General features: G+C 40.7%; 1 protein-coding gene across 1 annotated transcript; it reads left to right on the top strand.

Annotated features, from left to right (window-relative positions):
* Positions 1-3,029: 3,029 nt before the first annotated feature.
* Positions 3,030-9,113, top strand: LOC308284092 (prostasin-like; the record flags this gene model as incomplete). The annotated part of the gene is made up of 6 exons (XM_080724630.1): positions 3,030-3,084; positions 4,998-5,178; positions 6,493-6,758; positions 7,901-8,046; positions 8,134-8,361; positions 9,099-9,113. The coding sequence occupies 6 exons, from the start codon at positions 3,030-3,032 to the stop codon at positions 9,111-9,113; spliced, it is 891 nt and encodes a 296-aa protein (XP_080580756.1).
* Positions 9,114-14,978: the final 5,865 nt, after the last annotated feature.

Below are 14,978 nucleotides of genomic sequence, written 5' to 3'. Positions count from 1 at the left end.
CAGAATGAAACAGCTAGGAGGAACAGGAAGTGATGCCCACAAAGTACATTGTGGCTTTTTCCACAATGGTAGCAAGGCGCGGAATATTACTATGGAAACCCCAAATTCTGTTGGGGAAGATGGAAATCCCCAATTCTGTCGTTTGTGGCCGAAAGACATTGGGGTTTTTAAAGTTGAAAAAAAAAGAAAAAGAAATCATATTGAGAGGTCCGACAGGAAAGTTCTTCTCAAGCTGGCAACCACTTTGAGAATCTGAGGACACTTTCGGTATAAGTAATCAATGTCTTATAACTGGGTAGGCTATGTCCAATAACTGTCCAATGTGCGAATAGGCCTATCTATTTATGATTTATGATGATATGATATATGAAGCAATGAAGTGTGATATCTGTTAGCATTTGGATGACTTGTTACAAGTATCTCACATAAGTGAGTACAACCCTCTAATTTCTGCAAATATTTAATTATATCTCTTCATGGGACAACATTGAAGAGATGACACTTTGATATAATGTAAAGTAGTCAGTGTACAGCATGGAGATCAGTGTAATTTTATTGTCCTCTCAAAATAACTCGGCATGCAGCCATTAATGTCTAAAATGCTGGCAACAAAAGTGAGTACAGCCCTAAGTGAAAATGTCCAAATTGGGCCCAAGTGTCAATATTTTGTGTTGCAACCATTACTTTTAAACACTGCTATAACCCTCTTGGGCATGGAGTTCACCAGAGCTTCACATGTTGCCACTGGAACCCTCTTCCACTCCTCCATGACCTCCATCTCAGAGATGGTGGATCTTAGAGACCTGGCGCTTCTCCACCTTCCATTGAAGATGCCCCACAGATGCTCAATAGGGTTTACTGTAAAAAAAAAAAAAAACTGTAGACATGCTTGGCCATTCATCACCTTTACCCTCAGCTTCTTTATTAAGGCAGCGGTCGTCTTGAAGGTGTTTTTGGGGTCGTTATCATGTTGGAATACTGCCCTGCGTCCCAGTTTACGAAGGGAGGGGATCATGTCCTGCTTCAGTATGTCACAGTACATGTTGCCATTCATGTTTCCCTCAATGAACTGTAGCTTCCTAGTGCTGGCACTATCTCACTTATGTGAGATACTGTATATACGTAACCTGTGACTTGCATCTAAATGGCTCAACTCAATAGTTTTTTTCTTTTCTTTTCTTTGTTTATTTATTTTGATATTATTTACTGTTGTTCTGTGTTTATTTTTTTGTCTTTTTATATTTATATGTATATGTAACTTATGTTTGTGTATTTTTGTAGATAGAGAGTTCTGATAGCAATATGGGGGGAGTGTTGGGGAAAGGGAGAAAATAGATAAAAAACTTAAAGGACCATTTCACCTCTGGGAAAACCAGATCTTATTTTATTGTTGTTTGGGACACCATCATCACAATCCTGAGTTATGTTTTGTGTTCAATCTGTGTTTAGATATTTTAGTATTTCAGCATGCTACAAAACATGATGCAATGCATCATATGATGTCTGGTTGTCCCAGAGGTGAAATGGTCCTTTAACTGCTTCAATTTGAAATGCATATCTGTTAATCCTGTATGACAGGGGTCAGCAACCTTTTTGAAATGCCATGTTTTTATTTTCTAGATAGTCAGTGTGCCATGTCAACATTCATTTTAATGACACCCCATCAACAATCTGACATATTTTGATTGTCAGGACATTGTTATAAAGATCATTAGACTCAACAATAACCCACCTACTGTATCTCCCCGACTCCCTCCCCAATCAAAGTTCAGACTTTTAATGAATAGAATTATGTGAAGGATGTAATTTGCTGCAAATTGGGTGACTTTATTGTAATTGACCACGTTTAAAACAATATTTGATTTTAAAATATAAATCCTTTCTCTCATATTTCTGCCAGTGTGCCAGTGATCACCAACCCCTGTGCCAATGTTGGCACCTGTGCCCAAGGTTGCCTACCCCTGCTATATGACATGAATAAATATATTAACAAAAATGAATGAAAATGAATAATTTCCATAAATACAATAACATTTTAAAATTTTAAAGTGTATAGTGAAAATAACAGATCTGATTAGAATACTATATTATAACAACTAGCCCTTACCCGTTCAAAGATATGAGCTCCGAAATGATGTGCAGTGTGTAGGTTATGGGATGTGCACTGTGCACGAAGTATATGAGGGATGAAAAGTAACTTTAACTGGTGCTTGCATGATGTAGGAGCATCAATGTAAGAAACCTGTTTCGTTTAATGGCTACAGAGATACTGTTCCCCCCCCCCAGCCCGCCCGCCCACCCGCCTGCACCACACCCGCCTGCCTGCACACACACACACAGAGCTGGTTAAACATTTTGCCTCAAGCTAGATGCAGAATAGATGTGCCTCATGCTAGATGCAGAATAGATAGTAGATACAGCATAAAAATGGTAATATACAGCATACGATTTGTGAAAGTGACAAACGGGCTTCACAGTTATGTCAGGTGTGTTCATATGCTTATGGTGATGCGATTTCAGATCAATTGCTCCAGCCACTGAGGAGAAACGCTGTTTCAGACAGACAGACACTCACTCAGACATTCGCAAAATTATAGTATAGACTAGCCCTTACCCGTTCAAAGATATGAGCTCCAAAATGATGTGCAGTGTGTGGGTTATGGGATGTGCACTGTGCATACAGTATATGAGGGATGGAAAGTAACTTTAACTGGTGCTTGCATGATAATATGTAGGAGCATCAATGTAAGAAATACCCGTTTCGTTTAATGGCTACCAATTGCTCCAGCCACTGAGGAGAAACGCTGTTTCAGACAGACAGACAGACACTCACTCAGACATTCGCAAAATTATAGTATAGATATACTAGTAGCCTATACTACCATTATCAGATTCGTATATTCCCTTAAAAGGAAATAAGCTCAAGGCATGAAATAAGATAACAAATTAATCATGAGTCAAATTGAGACTCCACCCCCCATCACACATTATAATATTGGACACATTTCCCACTGGCAATCAAACACACGATGGCTGTCTGTCAACTACTCTGTGTAGCAACTCTGATAACTCTACTGATGAGAGGTAAGTTGAATTTCCTCACAAACAGCATCAGGGAGACACAATCAGTTTATTATACTATGTTAATTATATTATATTAAAGTTAAACGTATGGGGGCTGGTGTAAATAGTAACAAAGAAATTGCTGGCTTATTGTGTCTAAAAAGACATATTTAGCCACTTGTACGCATGCCCCACCCACTGAAATCAAAATACTAAAATTGCTAAAACAATAGAAAAAGCACAAAATGAAAACATTTTAACACTCATATTTTCTTTTCTCTAATTACAATCTAAAATATGAACCCTTGTAAAAAAATATATATATATCATTTAATTATAATGTTTAGACTGATGCTGTTCTCGCGGATTACCTGTGATCAGTTTACTGAGGCAGTTCGCAACACTATGAATTGTATATATCTTGCTTACTGTAAGTTGGATAAAGCGTCTGCTAAATGCCTAAATTGTAATTGTAATCAGTGTTATAATCCTCTAACACATACACATACAACTGGTGGCCCCCACCTTCACTAAATGTGGCATTCGGGTCAATATATTACAATCATGGGTGTCGCGGCAAATTCTGGGACCTGGGTACAAAGATTCACTCACATTTTGTGCTTTAACTATTGAAAAATAGCAGATATACAAGCTCACAGCGCGGCACCAAGTGCCGCGCAGCAAGTCTTTGAATATTTCAAATCCTTATAAGTTTTTTGGAAAACCTATGTTTCTATGTCAGTGGTGCTCAAACCTTTTCATGTGAAGGACCCCCAAAATGATATGTATTTGGCCACAGACCCCCATCTCAAAATATTTAGTTCCAGGAACCTCCCCAGAAGCAAGATTTGAGTTACAAATGTTCACTTAAAAAATACATATATTCAAAGATTTGCACACATTTTCACAACTTTTCAAAAATAGCAGATCTACAAGCTCGCTGCGCTGTGAGCTTGTATATCTGCTATTTTTCAATAGCTAAAGTATAAAATAATTAAGGCCCCTCCACCTTGGGCCCAAGTTACTCAGAGACCCAGTTCCATATCACTGTGATCTTAACCACATCGTTGTTGATCCTAACGATGTAGTTGTCGGCTATCATTGTCTTTATCTGAGTTTGGTGGATGCTGCCGATCCACTTCAATTGAAAACCCACTTTTTTAAATCGTTATCGTCATTGTTATCGCTGCCGGTGGAAAAGAGCCTTGAGACTAAACAACTTCAGATGACTAAAATAGGACTAAAACTAAATGGTGTGTTATTCGAAAGACTAAGACTAAATATTTGCTCTCAAAATTAACACTGCATTAAGACTAATACTAAGACATAAGATTTTGATATTAAGTCGTCTAAGACTAAATAATTACATATGACTAATGACTAAAATGAAATGAAAATTCAGAAGACTAAATCAGAATTTGCAGTCAAAACTAAGCCCCTCAACCACACACACACACACACACACACACACACACACACACACACACACACACACACACACACACACACACACACACACACACACACACACACACACACACACACACACACACACACACAAATGAATCATATAATATATAAGATGCATTGTGAATGATCTCAGACTTCATTAACAGTTTATTTTCATTCCTTTGTTCAGGTGCTCAGTCACAATTACATGGTAAGTAACCATTTTATTTTATAGTTATTTTTTTTACAATCCTAAATAATAATTCAAGGTACGACGAAGCATAAAAAACTGCCAATCTACAAAACATGGCTGATCTACAAAATATGGCCGTTCTACAAAATAGGCGACCTACAAACTGCTACGCGCTATGAGCTTGTAGATGGCCTATTATCAGTGCACAACACTGTAATATACGATGAAGCATAAAGTAAGCATTACTTTGTTTGTATTTCCACCCATCAATTGACGGTTGTATTTCTTTCAGTGTGTCGCCGGGCTCCTCTGAACACCAGGATTGTTGGAGGTGACGATGCTCCTAAAGGGAGCTGGCCCTGGATGGCCAGCATACATATACCGGTACCTGTTGTTACTGACGAAATATACCACTGTGGTGGATCTCTTATTAATAAGGAATGGGTGCTGACTGCTGCTCACTGTTTCGAAAGGTCAGTGCATGGTGGACAAAGTAATCACATTGGCGTAAGCACATTTAGCTGGTTATGATGACACTTAGGTAAAAGTATCAGTATTGCAGTGTGGACATATTCTTCTACATTTTAATCTAGTGAATGTACAAAAGTGACAAACGTATCTATTATTAATTATGATGAAAGTCGCATTTCACACGTTTTCTAAAGTATTACAAATAATAGAAAAGGATATTTTGAAAATAGCACATCTACAAGCTCCTCATGATGCATTGTGAGCGTGTAGATCTGCTATTTTCAAATAGCCAAAGTTTAAATGTAATAATAATAATAATAATAATATAAATCTACAAAGTAACTAATAATTACAGTACTTGAGTACATGTACTTAGTTACTTTCCATGACTGTAGATGCTCCTGGTCACAACTGCAAGTAAAAGACAAATCTTTCATATGTTTAAAAAAACATATTTAAAAGTACATTTGACTTTTAATATCAGTGAGTTGCTGTATTGTTTTCACAATGCATTTACAGAACCTTGTAACTTTCTGAAAGCACCTAATGAATGCACTGACTCGCATACAAGACAGGTGTAGTTTAGTTTGTTGACAATGCATTTGGTGAAGTTACTTGTTACTTGACAGCTTTCCTAGTAATGTAGTCAAAAGTGCTCTTTGAAATGTAGTGGAGTACACTATTATATTTAATATAAGTATATAAAAAAGATATACTCAAGTAGTACTAATAAGTAGGGTTGGGTATCGTCAGCGATACTTTTAATGGTATCGATCGCATGACGTCGATACTAACGAGTATCCGTTCAGGTAAAAACGAACAATACCTTGTTTTGATACTCTTGAATACACCCCTGGCCGGTCGCATCTGTAACAGTTGGGCTACTGAAAGTTTAATGACTGCTTTAGTAGCTACACTCATTATCCTACTCTGAAAATAGCCTATAATGTTTATTACTATGATGATTCTCCAACGTCTATACTAAAATGGCTGAATAACTGGCTTAATAACCTATTGTGGTGTGTAAAATAGCCCATAGAAAAAGGCAAATAATAATTATAATAATAATAATAAATAAAAAGTATCGAAAATGGTATCGAAAAAGGTATTGTAGCGATTCCCAAGTATCGAAAAAGTATCGTACCGATTCAAAGGTGAACAATACCCATACTGATAAGTGATAACAGGTACTATTCGAATAAATGTTCTTCACTACTGTCCATCACTACGATCAGCTACTTTCACAAGGCCATTTCATGTGAATAATGTAATAATATCGTGCTCATTATGGATTGTTCTTTTTTCTTTATTCCTAGTGACAACCCCTCTGGTGTCAGTGTTTATCTGGGTCTCCAGAGTCGACAATCTTCCAACAAAGTCTCTCAGACAGTTACCCAGATCATCCGTCACCCCAACTACAACACAAACATCGACCATGATAATGATATCGCTCTTCTGAAACTTTCCTCACCGGTAACTTTTACCAACTATATCCGACCAGTCTGCCTGGCAGCAAAGGGGAGCTCCTTCCACAGTGACATTGACAGCTGGGTCACTGGCTGGGGCACCATTGCAGATGAAGGTGAGTGTAATGAAGTCCATTTAATTTGTAGCATTTCAAGGTGAACTCAATGTAGTTCATGTAAACAAAATAGCAAACCATATTACTGTACAACCAGATAGGCACAAGGCACAACCACAAACCCCGCCACACACACACACACACACACACACACACACACACACACACACACACACGCACACACACACACACACACACACACACACACACACACACACACACACACACACACACACACACAGATTGTTCCAGATTATTTTATGTAATGACATCTGATGATCTGTGTAGATGTATATAGGAACAACATGTAAAGCTTTGTATATAGTGAGTTGTACAATACAATTACAGTCATGTAAGTCATGTCGAGGACCCCCAAAAAGATATGTGTTTGGTCGAAGACCCCATCTCAATCTGATTTTTTTCTTCTGGGGACCACCGGCCCAGAAGCAAAGATTCTTGTTACAAATGTTGCCTCATGCTAGATGCAGAATAGATATGCCTCATGCTAGATGCAGAATAGATACACCATAAAAATGCTAATATACAGTATACGATTTGTGAAAGTGACAAACGGGCTTTGCACTTATGTCAGGTCTGTTCATATGCTAATGGTGATGGGGATTCAGATCAATTGGTCCAGCTACCGAAGAGAAACGTTGTGACAGACACTCAGATAGACACTCAGACAGACATTTGGATAATTATATGTTTGATAACGTGTTCCAGAGTTCAACGTTTCCCGCTGATCAGTCCAGTGGTGCTTGTGGCAATATCATGCAAACAGGCCCCTTCTATAATATGTCCTTGGTCTGAACCCCTAATTGCTCCCAGTGATCAGGGTGGTGCCTTGCATGGTTTCCTCCACCATTGGTGTGTGAATGGGTGAAAGAGAAATACATTGTAAAGCGCTTTAGAGCACTGACTACGTCACCTCCAGACCACCACAAGACTGCAGATGAAAGATGACAGATGAATGATGACAGCTGCTTCTCCTGGCCTATAGCAACCATCAATTACAGATTGTAAAAATCGGATGGAAGATGTGTTCAAATGAGGGAGGAAGACAACCTTTATGCTGTTGTTTTTAAATATGTTTATACATGTGGTAAGTCTTGCTCATGAAACTAAATGTGTCTCCCTAGTTGCCCTCCCTGACCCGCGAAACCTCCAGGAGGTGATGGTTCCAGTGGTGGGGAACAGACAGTGTAACTGCAACTATGGAGTGGGCAGAATCACTAACAATATGATCTGTGCTGGATTCAGAGCTGGAGGGAAGGACGCATGTCAGGTGATCATTTGAAAGGTTGTTTTCTCTTCAAGACTTTCTTCATGCAAAGCTTTCGTTGTTTTAAAATGCTGTACTTTTTCCCTGTAGGGAGATTCGGGAGGCCCAATGGTGATCAAACAGGATTCTGACTGGATTCAGTCTGGAATAGTGAGCTTCGGAGAGGGTTGTGCCGATCCTGATGATCCTGGAGTCTACACCAGAGTGTCCCAGTACCAGTCTTGGATCAACAGCCATATCAGCAGCAACCAGCCAGGATTCATCAACTTCACCTCCTCTGGGACTGACAGTGACCTCAGCGTCAACTGTGATCACCACGTGAAAATTGCAATTACTGTAGTAGCAATTATTTTTCTTTTTTGTGTTTCAATATTTTTTATTATAAGGAAGAACATGACACCACAGACACCACTTGACACTACATCACAAACTTAACAATAGACCATGGACAAAAAACTAAACAAAAAATTATAAAGTAATTGTTCACACCAAGTACAATAATAATCACCCCTATAATACTGACACCAACATATCTCCCTTATCTCTGCCATCCATATCCATCCCCTGCCTCACATTTGATACCATTTTCTATTAGCTGTTATTCTCCGTCACTCCAACACATAAGACTCTGAGCCACTCATCCCCCATACTTGGTGCCATTGGCCGCCATGTTTCCACAAACTCGGCCAGTGTGCCCCGGAGTACTTTCATTTTAAGTTATATATTATATTTATTATTATTTATATATTTACTTATACTGTATAAGTTATATGTTTTTTTTGTGAGTTTTCTGCCTTTATTGATAGTGTGATAGTGAACAGTAGACTGACAGGAAACGGGGAGAGAGAGATGGGGAGTGACACGCAATGACGCAGCAATGGTTGTTGGGATCGGGAGTCGAACCCACCGGCACACTAGATGAATGGACCTTACTTATGGAAAGAACAAGTAGCCTTGCATTACAGAGAGCTGTCAGAAGGAGTTGTTTCATGCTCGAGCATAACACATCATGTATGCAACACATTATGCGTGTAAATCGTATATTTTAACCACAGATCACTGTTGTATGACAGGAAGTCAAAGAATGACAAGCATGTGGCAAAGAGCCTCGGAAACACCAAAGTTTGAATAAATAAATATTAGTGTCACTCACCTCTGTTTTCTAAATACTGTCTCACTCACATTCATCATGACATTACTCTCACTGGTATGAAATGAAACTATAGTGCTCAACTATAGTGCTTTCTTGAGTTTAAATCCTGTTAGCAGTAGGCCTATTCCTTATCTGAACTGTAACCTACTATCTAGCAGGATAGACCTTGGCTTGTATCTGAACTGTACTGTAGGCCTATTGTTCTTATCCTATGCGAACTGCTAATAAAGTATTCAATCAATCAATCAATCAATCAATCAATCAATCAATCAATCAATCAATCAATCAATCAATCAATCAAACAAACAAACAAACAAACAAACATATTGTGAAAGGTTGTAGGCCTACTACTATCATTGGGAAGCGCCATGAGTAGAAACAATTTCTGCCACTAGAGAGCGCCATGAGCATTCAATTGAGCAGTATATGATGTTGAGAAATTGTGTGAGAAAATTGTAATTGATTAAAAACAAATTAACTATATTCACACCAAACACTGATCAGGGGTTTATTATTAGCCTCTTATCATGAATTAGGGATTAGGCTATTATTATTAGAATGTATTTAATTGGTTAATTAATTACACATAACACATTGATCTCTTAGTAATATAGCCTATTACAATCCAACTGTACTAGTGCACAAACATAGCCTACTGCATGGCAGGCAGATTTTAAATTATAGTTGCCATATGCAAATCTATTAGGACACAGTGGACACTTTCTCAACAGTTTTGGTCAAATAAATATTAGTTTAGCCTGTAGGCTACAATGTTGTAGGCTCACAACATAGGCTATCCCATGTCAGTGCAAATACGTAGGCAAAAGCAATGAGTATTACGAAGTAAGAAATAAACCCTTCCATTAAACGTATAAACTTGGCCGTGGTGCCCATATACAGTATGGTACCCTAAAATTCTCATTTTCGACATGGGATTTATGACATAAGAAATCTCCATGTATGGACATAAAAGGTTTTTTTCTTTTTCTGGGAATGACCATATTATATGGACTTTTATACCCTGAGAAATCTTGTAGCTTGTCTGACTGTCAGTACAGGAAGTGATGTCACGTGACATCCATGTTATGCCCATATATGAGTCATTCTGTACCACATCACTGTGACTCACTGACATCACACTGACATCACTTCCTGTACAGCCAGCCAGCCAGCCAGCCAGACAGACAGACAGACAGACAGACAGACAGACAGACAGACAGACAGACAGACAGACAGACAAGCTACGAGGTTTTTCAGGGTATAATGCGACCTTCGGTCGCGATAACTCAACAACTAAGATGCATTGTGAATGATCTCAGACTTCATTAACAGTTTATTTCCATTCCTTTATTCAGGTGCTCAGTCACAATAGACCGTTTGTCAGCCTTCTGATTGGTCCCTGAGACTCCCTGACTGGCCAACCAGAAAAAAACATTCACTTTTTGCTATCGGGGGTGGAGTTTGTGCAGTGGAGAATATTGAATGTGGCTTTCAACAACTGTCCGCAGTGCGCGACACGGAGATCGGCCGGTACGGTGATAGCGACGGCAAGCGTCAAGCGATCTCGCTCATCATAACGAATAAGCTTCAACAAACTTGTAGCTGCCGTCGCCGGTTGTGAAATGAATAGTCGGATTGGTCTCAACTGGTGCTTTTATTTTCGCTTCATTTACACAGGTGAAGCATTCCATCAACACCGTGAAAACTATAAAAAGAAAGAATACAAAAACATTACAAATACATTCATTTCTCTTTTCATAGTTTTCCCATCCAACAATAAAACAGTGCATTACAACCCATTTCTTTCAATGTTTCCATTCAATAATAAGATCATTTCATTTTCATTCAGTGGGCCTATTCATTTCTTTAAGTAGCCACTTAACAATAAATCATTCATTTAAGTTGCAAACAAACAATACCCAAACGCAAAACAAACAAAGCAAAAAGCACAATAACCCAAAACGAAATACAAAACAAATCCAAACAAAGAACTCTCAAAGAAAACACTGAACCCAAAACAAACAAAAGAACTAAACAATATACCTTGTTCCGCTACCGGGAGGAGCTAGGTCAGCTTGTACAAACGGCCACCTTAAACACCTCTGATCTTGCTGTCCCAATCACCAATGTTCCCAACGGCGCTGTGAACAATATTAACGAAGTTCACTTAAAGTGCCTGCTACCACATTCTTAAGATTGCGTTTGCATATGACATACAGGCCGTTAAACATTTCGTACCTTGCCGTGTTGGTTTGCTGAAAACAAAGGCAGTGCCGAATGCAGGTGGCACGCCGACTCTCCTGTGGCTCACAGGGAGCGCATCTGATCAATGAGTGAGTGAGTGACACTAGCGTCACGTACGCCCATATGGGTTCGGTAGCGGCTCAACAAAGGAAGTTCCAAAATAAAAGGAAGGAAATTTCAAAGTAAGTATTCTAAATGACAAAATAACAAAAGGCTTATAAAAATTCAAAGAGACCAGAATCACGCGTCGGAGACGCTTACACTCCCACCAATCATAACATGATTTACAATATTTCTCAGTGAATTCAGTGAGATTTAGAGAGGATAGAAAGTGCATTCATTCACTCTCTAAGAGGAGAACCAATTTCTGAATCGGCCTTTCGACGACTGAAGATTTTGAGGAGAGGTCTTGCTTTCCCATTAAGACCTTGACACGACGTACCAAACCATCGTCGTCTATTTTGGTATCAACCACTCGTCCAATGTGCCACTGGTTTCGATGAAGTATTTCTTCTTTGACGATGACCAAGTCGTTCACTTTAAGGTTGCGCCTGGGAGTGTGCCACTTTTGCCTTGTGGAGATGTTGGAGAGATACTCCCTTCTCCAACGGCTCCAGAACTGTTCAACGAGGTATTGGACTCGTCGCCATCTTTTTGTTGCATACACGTCCTCTTTCACAAACTCCCCGGGAGGTGGGAGGGCAACTTTGGACTTCATCAGAATGAGATGGTTTGGTGTTAAGGGTTCTAATGACAGGGGGTCATTTGCTCCGTCTACAGTTAAGGGGCGGCTGTTCACAATAGCCATAGCTTCATAGAACAGAGTTCTGAGGGAGGAGTCATCGAGTCGGCCAGGGTACGGAGAGAGTACAGCATCAAGTACATTTCGAACAGTGCGAATTTGGCGCTCCCAGACGCCGCCAGCATGACTCGCTGAGGGTGCATTGAAGACGAACTCGCATTGTTTTTCTGCTAGGAAAGTCTCTAGTTTCTCAGCATCAAGCTGCTTCAGTGCTTCTCTGAGTTCGTTCCTAGCTCCCACGAAATTAGTGCCCTGGTCACAACGAAGTAGGCGCACAACTCCACGGAGGCTAATAAAGCATCTGAGAGCGTTAATGAACGCATCTGTGGATAAATTCTCAAGCATTTCTACATGTATCGCTCGGGAGGAGAGGCAGGTAATTATGAGTCCGTACCTTTTTTGTTCCTTGCGAGCATTTTTTGTGAGAAATGGTCCGAAGCAATCCATGCCGCAGTACATGAAAGGAGCAGAGACTTCGACACGCTCCTTTGGTAGTTCGGCCATTCGTTGTTCTTCCACGGGACGTCTGAGTTTTCTACAGGTCACACAGTTGTGAATCAACTTGGCGACTGATCTGCTCCCACCGATGGTCCAAAAGCCATTTGCTCTAATTTCCATTAGCGTTTGATGCCGACCCTGATGATGGATCTGGGCATGATAGTGGCCAAGGATTAGTTGGGTGACATGGCTTTCCTTAGGGAGGATGATCGGATGTTTAAACTCCAGACTGAGAGAGGAATTCTTGAGTCTTCCTCCAACACGGAGTAAGCCATTGTTCAAGATCGGATTGAGACAAAATAGAGGGCTTGAACTTGGAAGAATGTTTCCTCCGTGGAGAAGCTTTATCTCTTGAGAGAAGGCCTCTTGCTGCACTTGCAGTATTATGGTATTGGCAGCCCGCTCCCGTTCTTCTACAGTCAGAAGTTTGCTGGACAGTTCTTGTTTAGACCCCAACCTCTTGATTCTCGCAACAACTTTTACCAGTCTGGTCCAGGATGAGAAGCGACTCAGGCGGCTGAGGATGCTCGGCTGAGAGACTGTGTGTTTGGTTACAAACACCTGTATGTTTTTGACCTCAGGGTCGCCAACGAGCAACTCCATTGAAGGATGGATCTTTGGATGGATTTCTGGCTCCCACAGGAACTTTGGTCCAGTTAACCAGCTGGTTGCGAAGATGTCTGAGGCAGAAAGACCTCTGGAGGCATGGTCGGCTGGGTTCTGTGCTGTATCCACGTAGTACCACTGACTGGGATCCGTGTTTTCTCTTATCAGTTGCACACGGTTGGCGACGAAGACGTGGAATCTTCGTGCTTCGTTATTAATATATGCCAAAACGACTTGCGAGTCTGTCCAGAAGTACTCGTTATCGATCTGCATTTCAAGCTCATTCTTTAGCATGACACTTAGCTTTGTGGAGACCACGGCTGCTGAAAGTTCTAGTCTTGGGATGCTCATGAGCTTGGTCGGGGCAACTCTGGCTTTGGCCATCACAAGACAGCAATGGACATTGCTCTTTTCGTTTGTGTATCTGAGATAGGAGCAAGTTCCATATCCCACATTGCTAGCATCTGAAAAGTGGTGTAGTTCTACCGTAACAGGTTTGCCAAAGTCTTGGGGACGGTAGCATCTTGGTTGTGAGACTTCTTTCAGTTTATGCAGACCATTCTTCCATTCCTCCCACCGTGGGCTTAAATCTTCAGGAAGCGGGTCATCCCATCCGATGCTTCGACGGCACAGCTCCTGAAGAATACATTTTCCGCTGAGCGTGAATGGAGCAACCAACCCAAGAGGGTCATACAGTGAGGCGATGACTGACAGGACACCACGACGTGTTGAGGGCCGGTCTGGTAAGTCAACATTGAAGCTAAGGCTGTCTTGTTCTAATGACCATTGGATACCAAGTGCACGCTCTGCTGGCGCTGCATTCAGACCAAGCTTGAGGGGTTCAATTACTTTTGATCTTTCTGGTTCTCCCACAGAGTTCAAGACTTCTCTTTCATTCGAATTGAACTTGTGAAGATGCAAACCTCCTCTTCTGCACAGCTCTTGTGCATCTACAACAAGTTTCTTAGCTTCTTCGACTGAAGGGACGCTCGTTAGGCCATCATCCACATAAAAGTTATTTTCGATAAAGGATGATGCTTCGGGATAGTCTGCTCTATGTTGCCGAGCTAGATATTTCAAGCCAAAGTTGGCACACCCAGGAGAGGAAGCGGCGCCAAAAAGATGGACAGCCATCCGATACTCCTTTGGTTCCGTTTCCAGATCTCCTGCTTCCCACCAGAGGAACTGCAAGTAGTTCCGCAGTTCAGGGCAAACAGAGAATTGATGGTACATTTTTTCGATGTCACAGATCACAGCCACAGCCTCTTTTCTGAAGCGACAGAACACTCCCACCAAGGAGTTAATCAGGTCAGGACCAGTCAGTAGTTTATCATTTAAAGAGATGCCCCTGTACTTGGCTGAACAGTCGAACACAACCCTTAGTTTTCCTGGCTTCTTCTGGTGGTACACACCATGGTGTGGTATGTACCATACGGTCTGTCCCTCTGGCATTTGGGGGGCTGGCTCTGCATTGCCCTTTGTCAGCATATCTTCCATGAAAGCCACATACTGGTCACGATAGTCTTTGTTGGCCTTCAATCGTTTCTTTAGATACTGCAGACGGATCATGGCTAACTTCTTGTTGTTAGGTAGTGTAGGCGGACTGCTTGTCTTGAAGGGAAGAGGCATCTC

This window comes from Nannobrachium achirus, assembly GCF_963921795.1.
Source record: "Nannobrachium achirus genome assembly, chromosome: 4".
In the NCBI taxonomy this organism is placed as follows: domain Eukaryota; kingdom Metazoa; phylum Chordata; class Actinopteri; order Myctophiformes; family Myctophidae; genus Nannobrachium; species Nannobrachium achirus.
The sequence above is the reverse complement of the archived record's forward strand: the minus strand, read 5'-3'. Positions and strand labels throughout refer to the sequence as shown.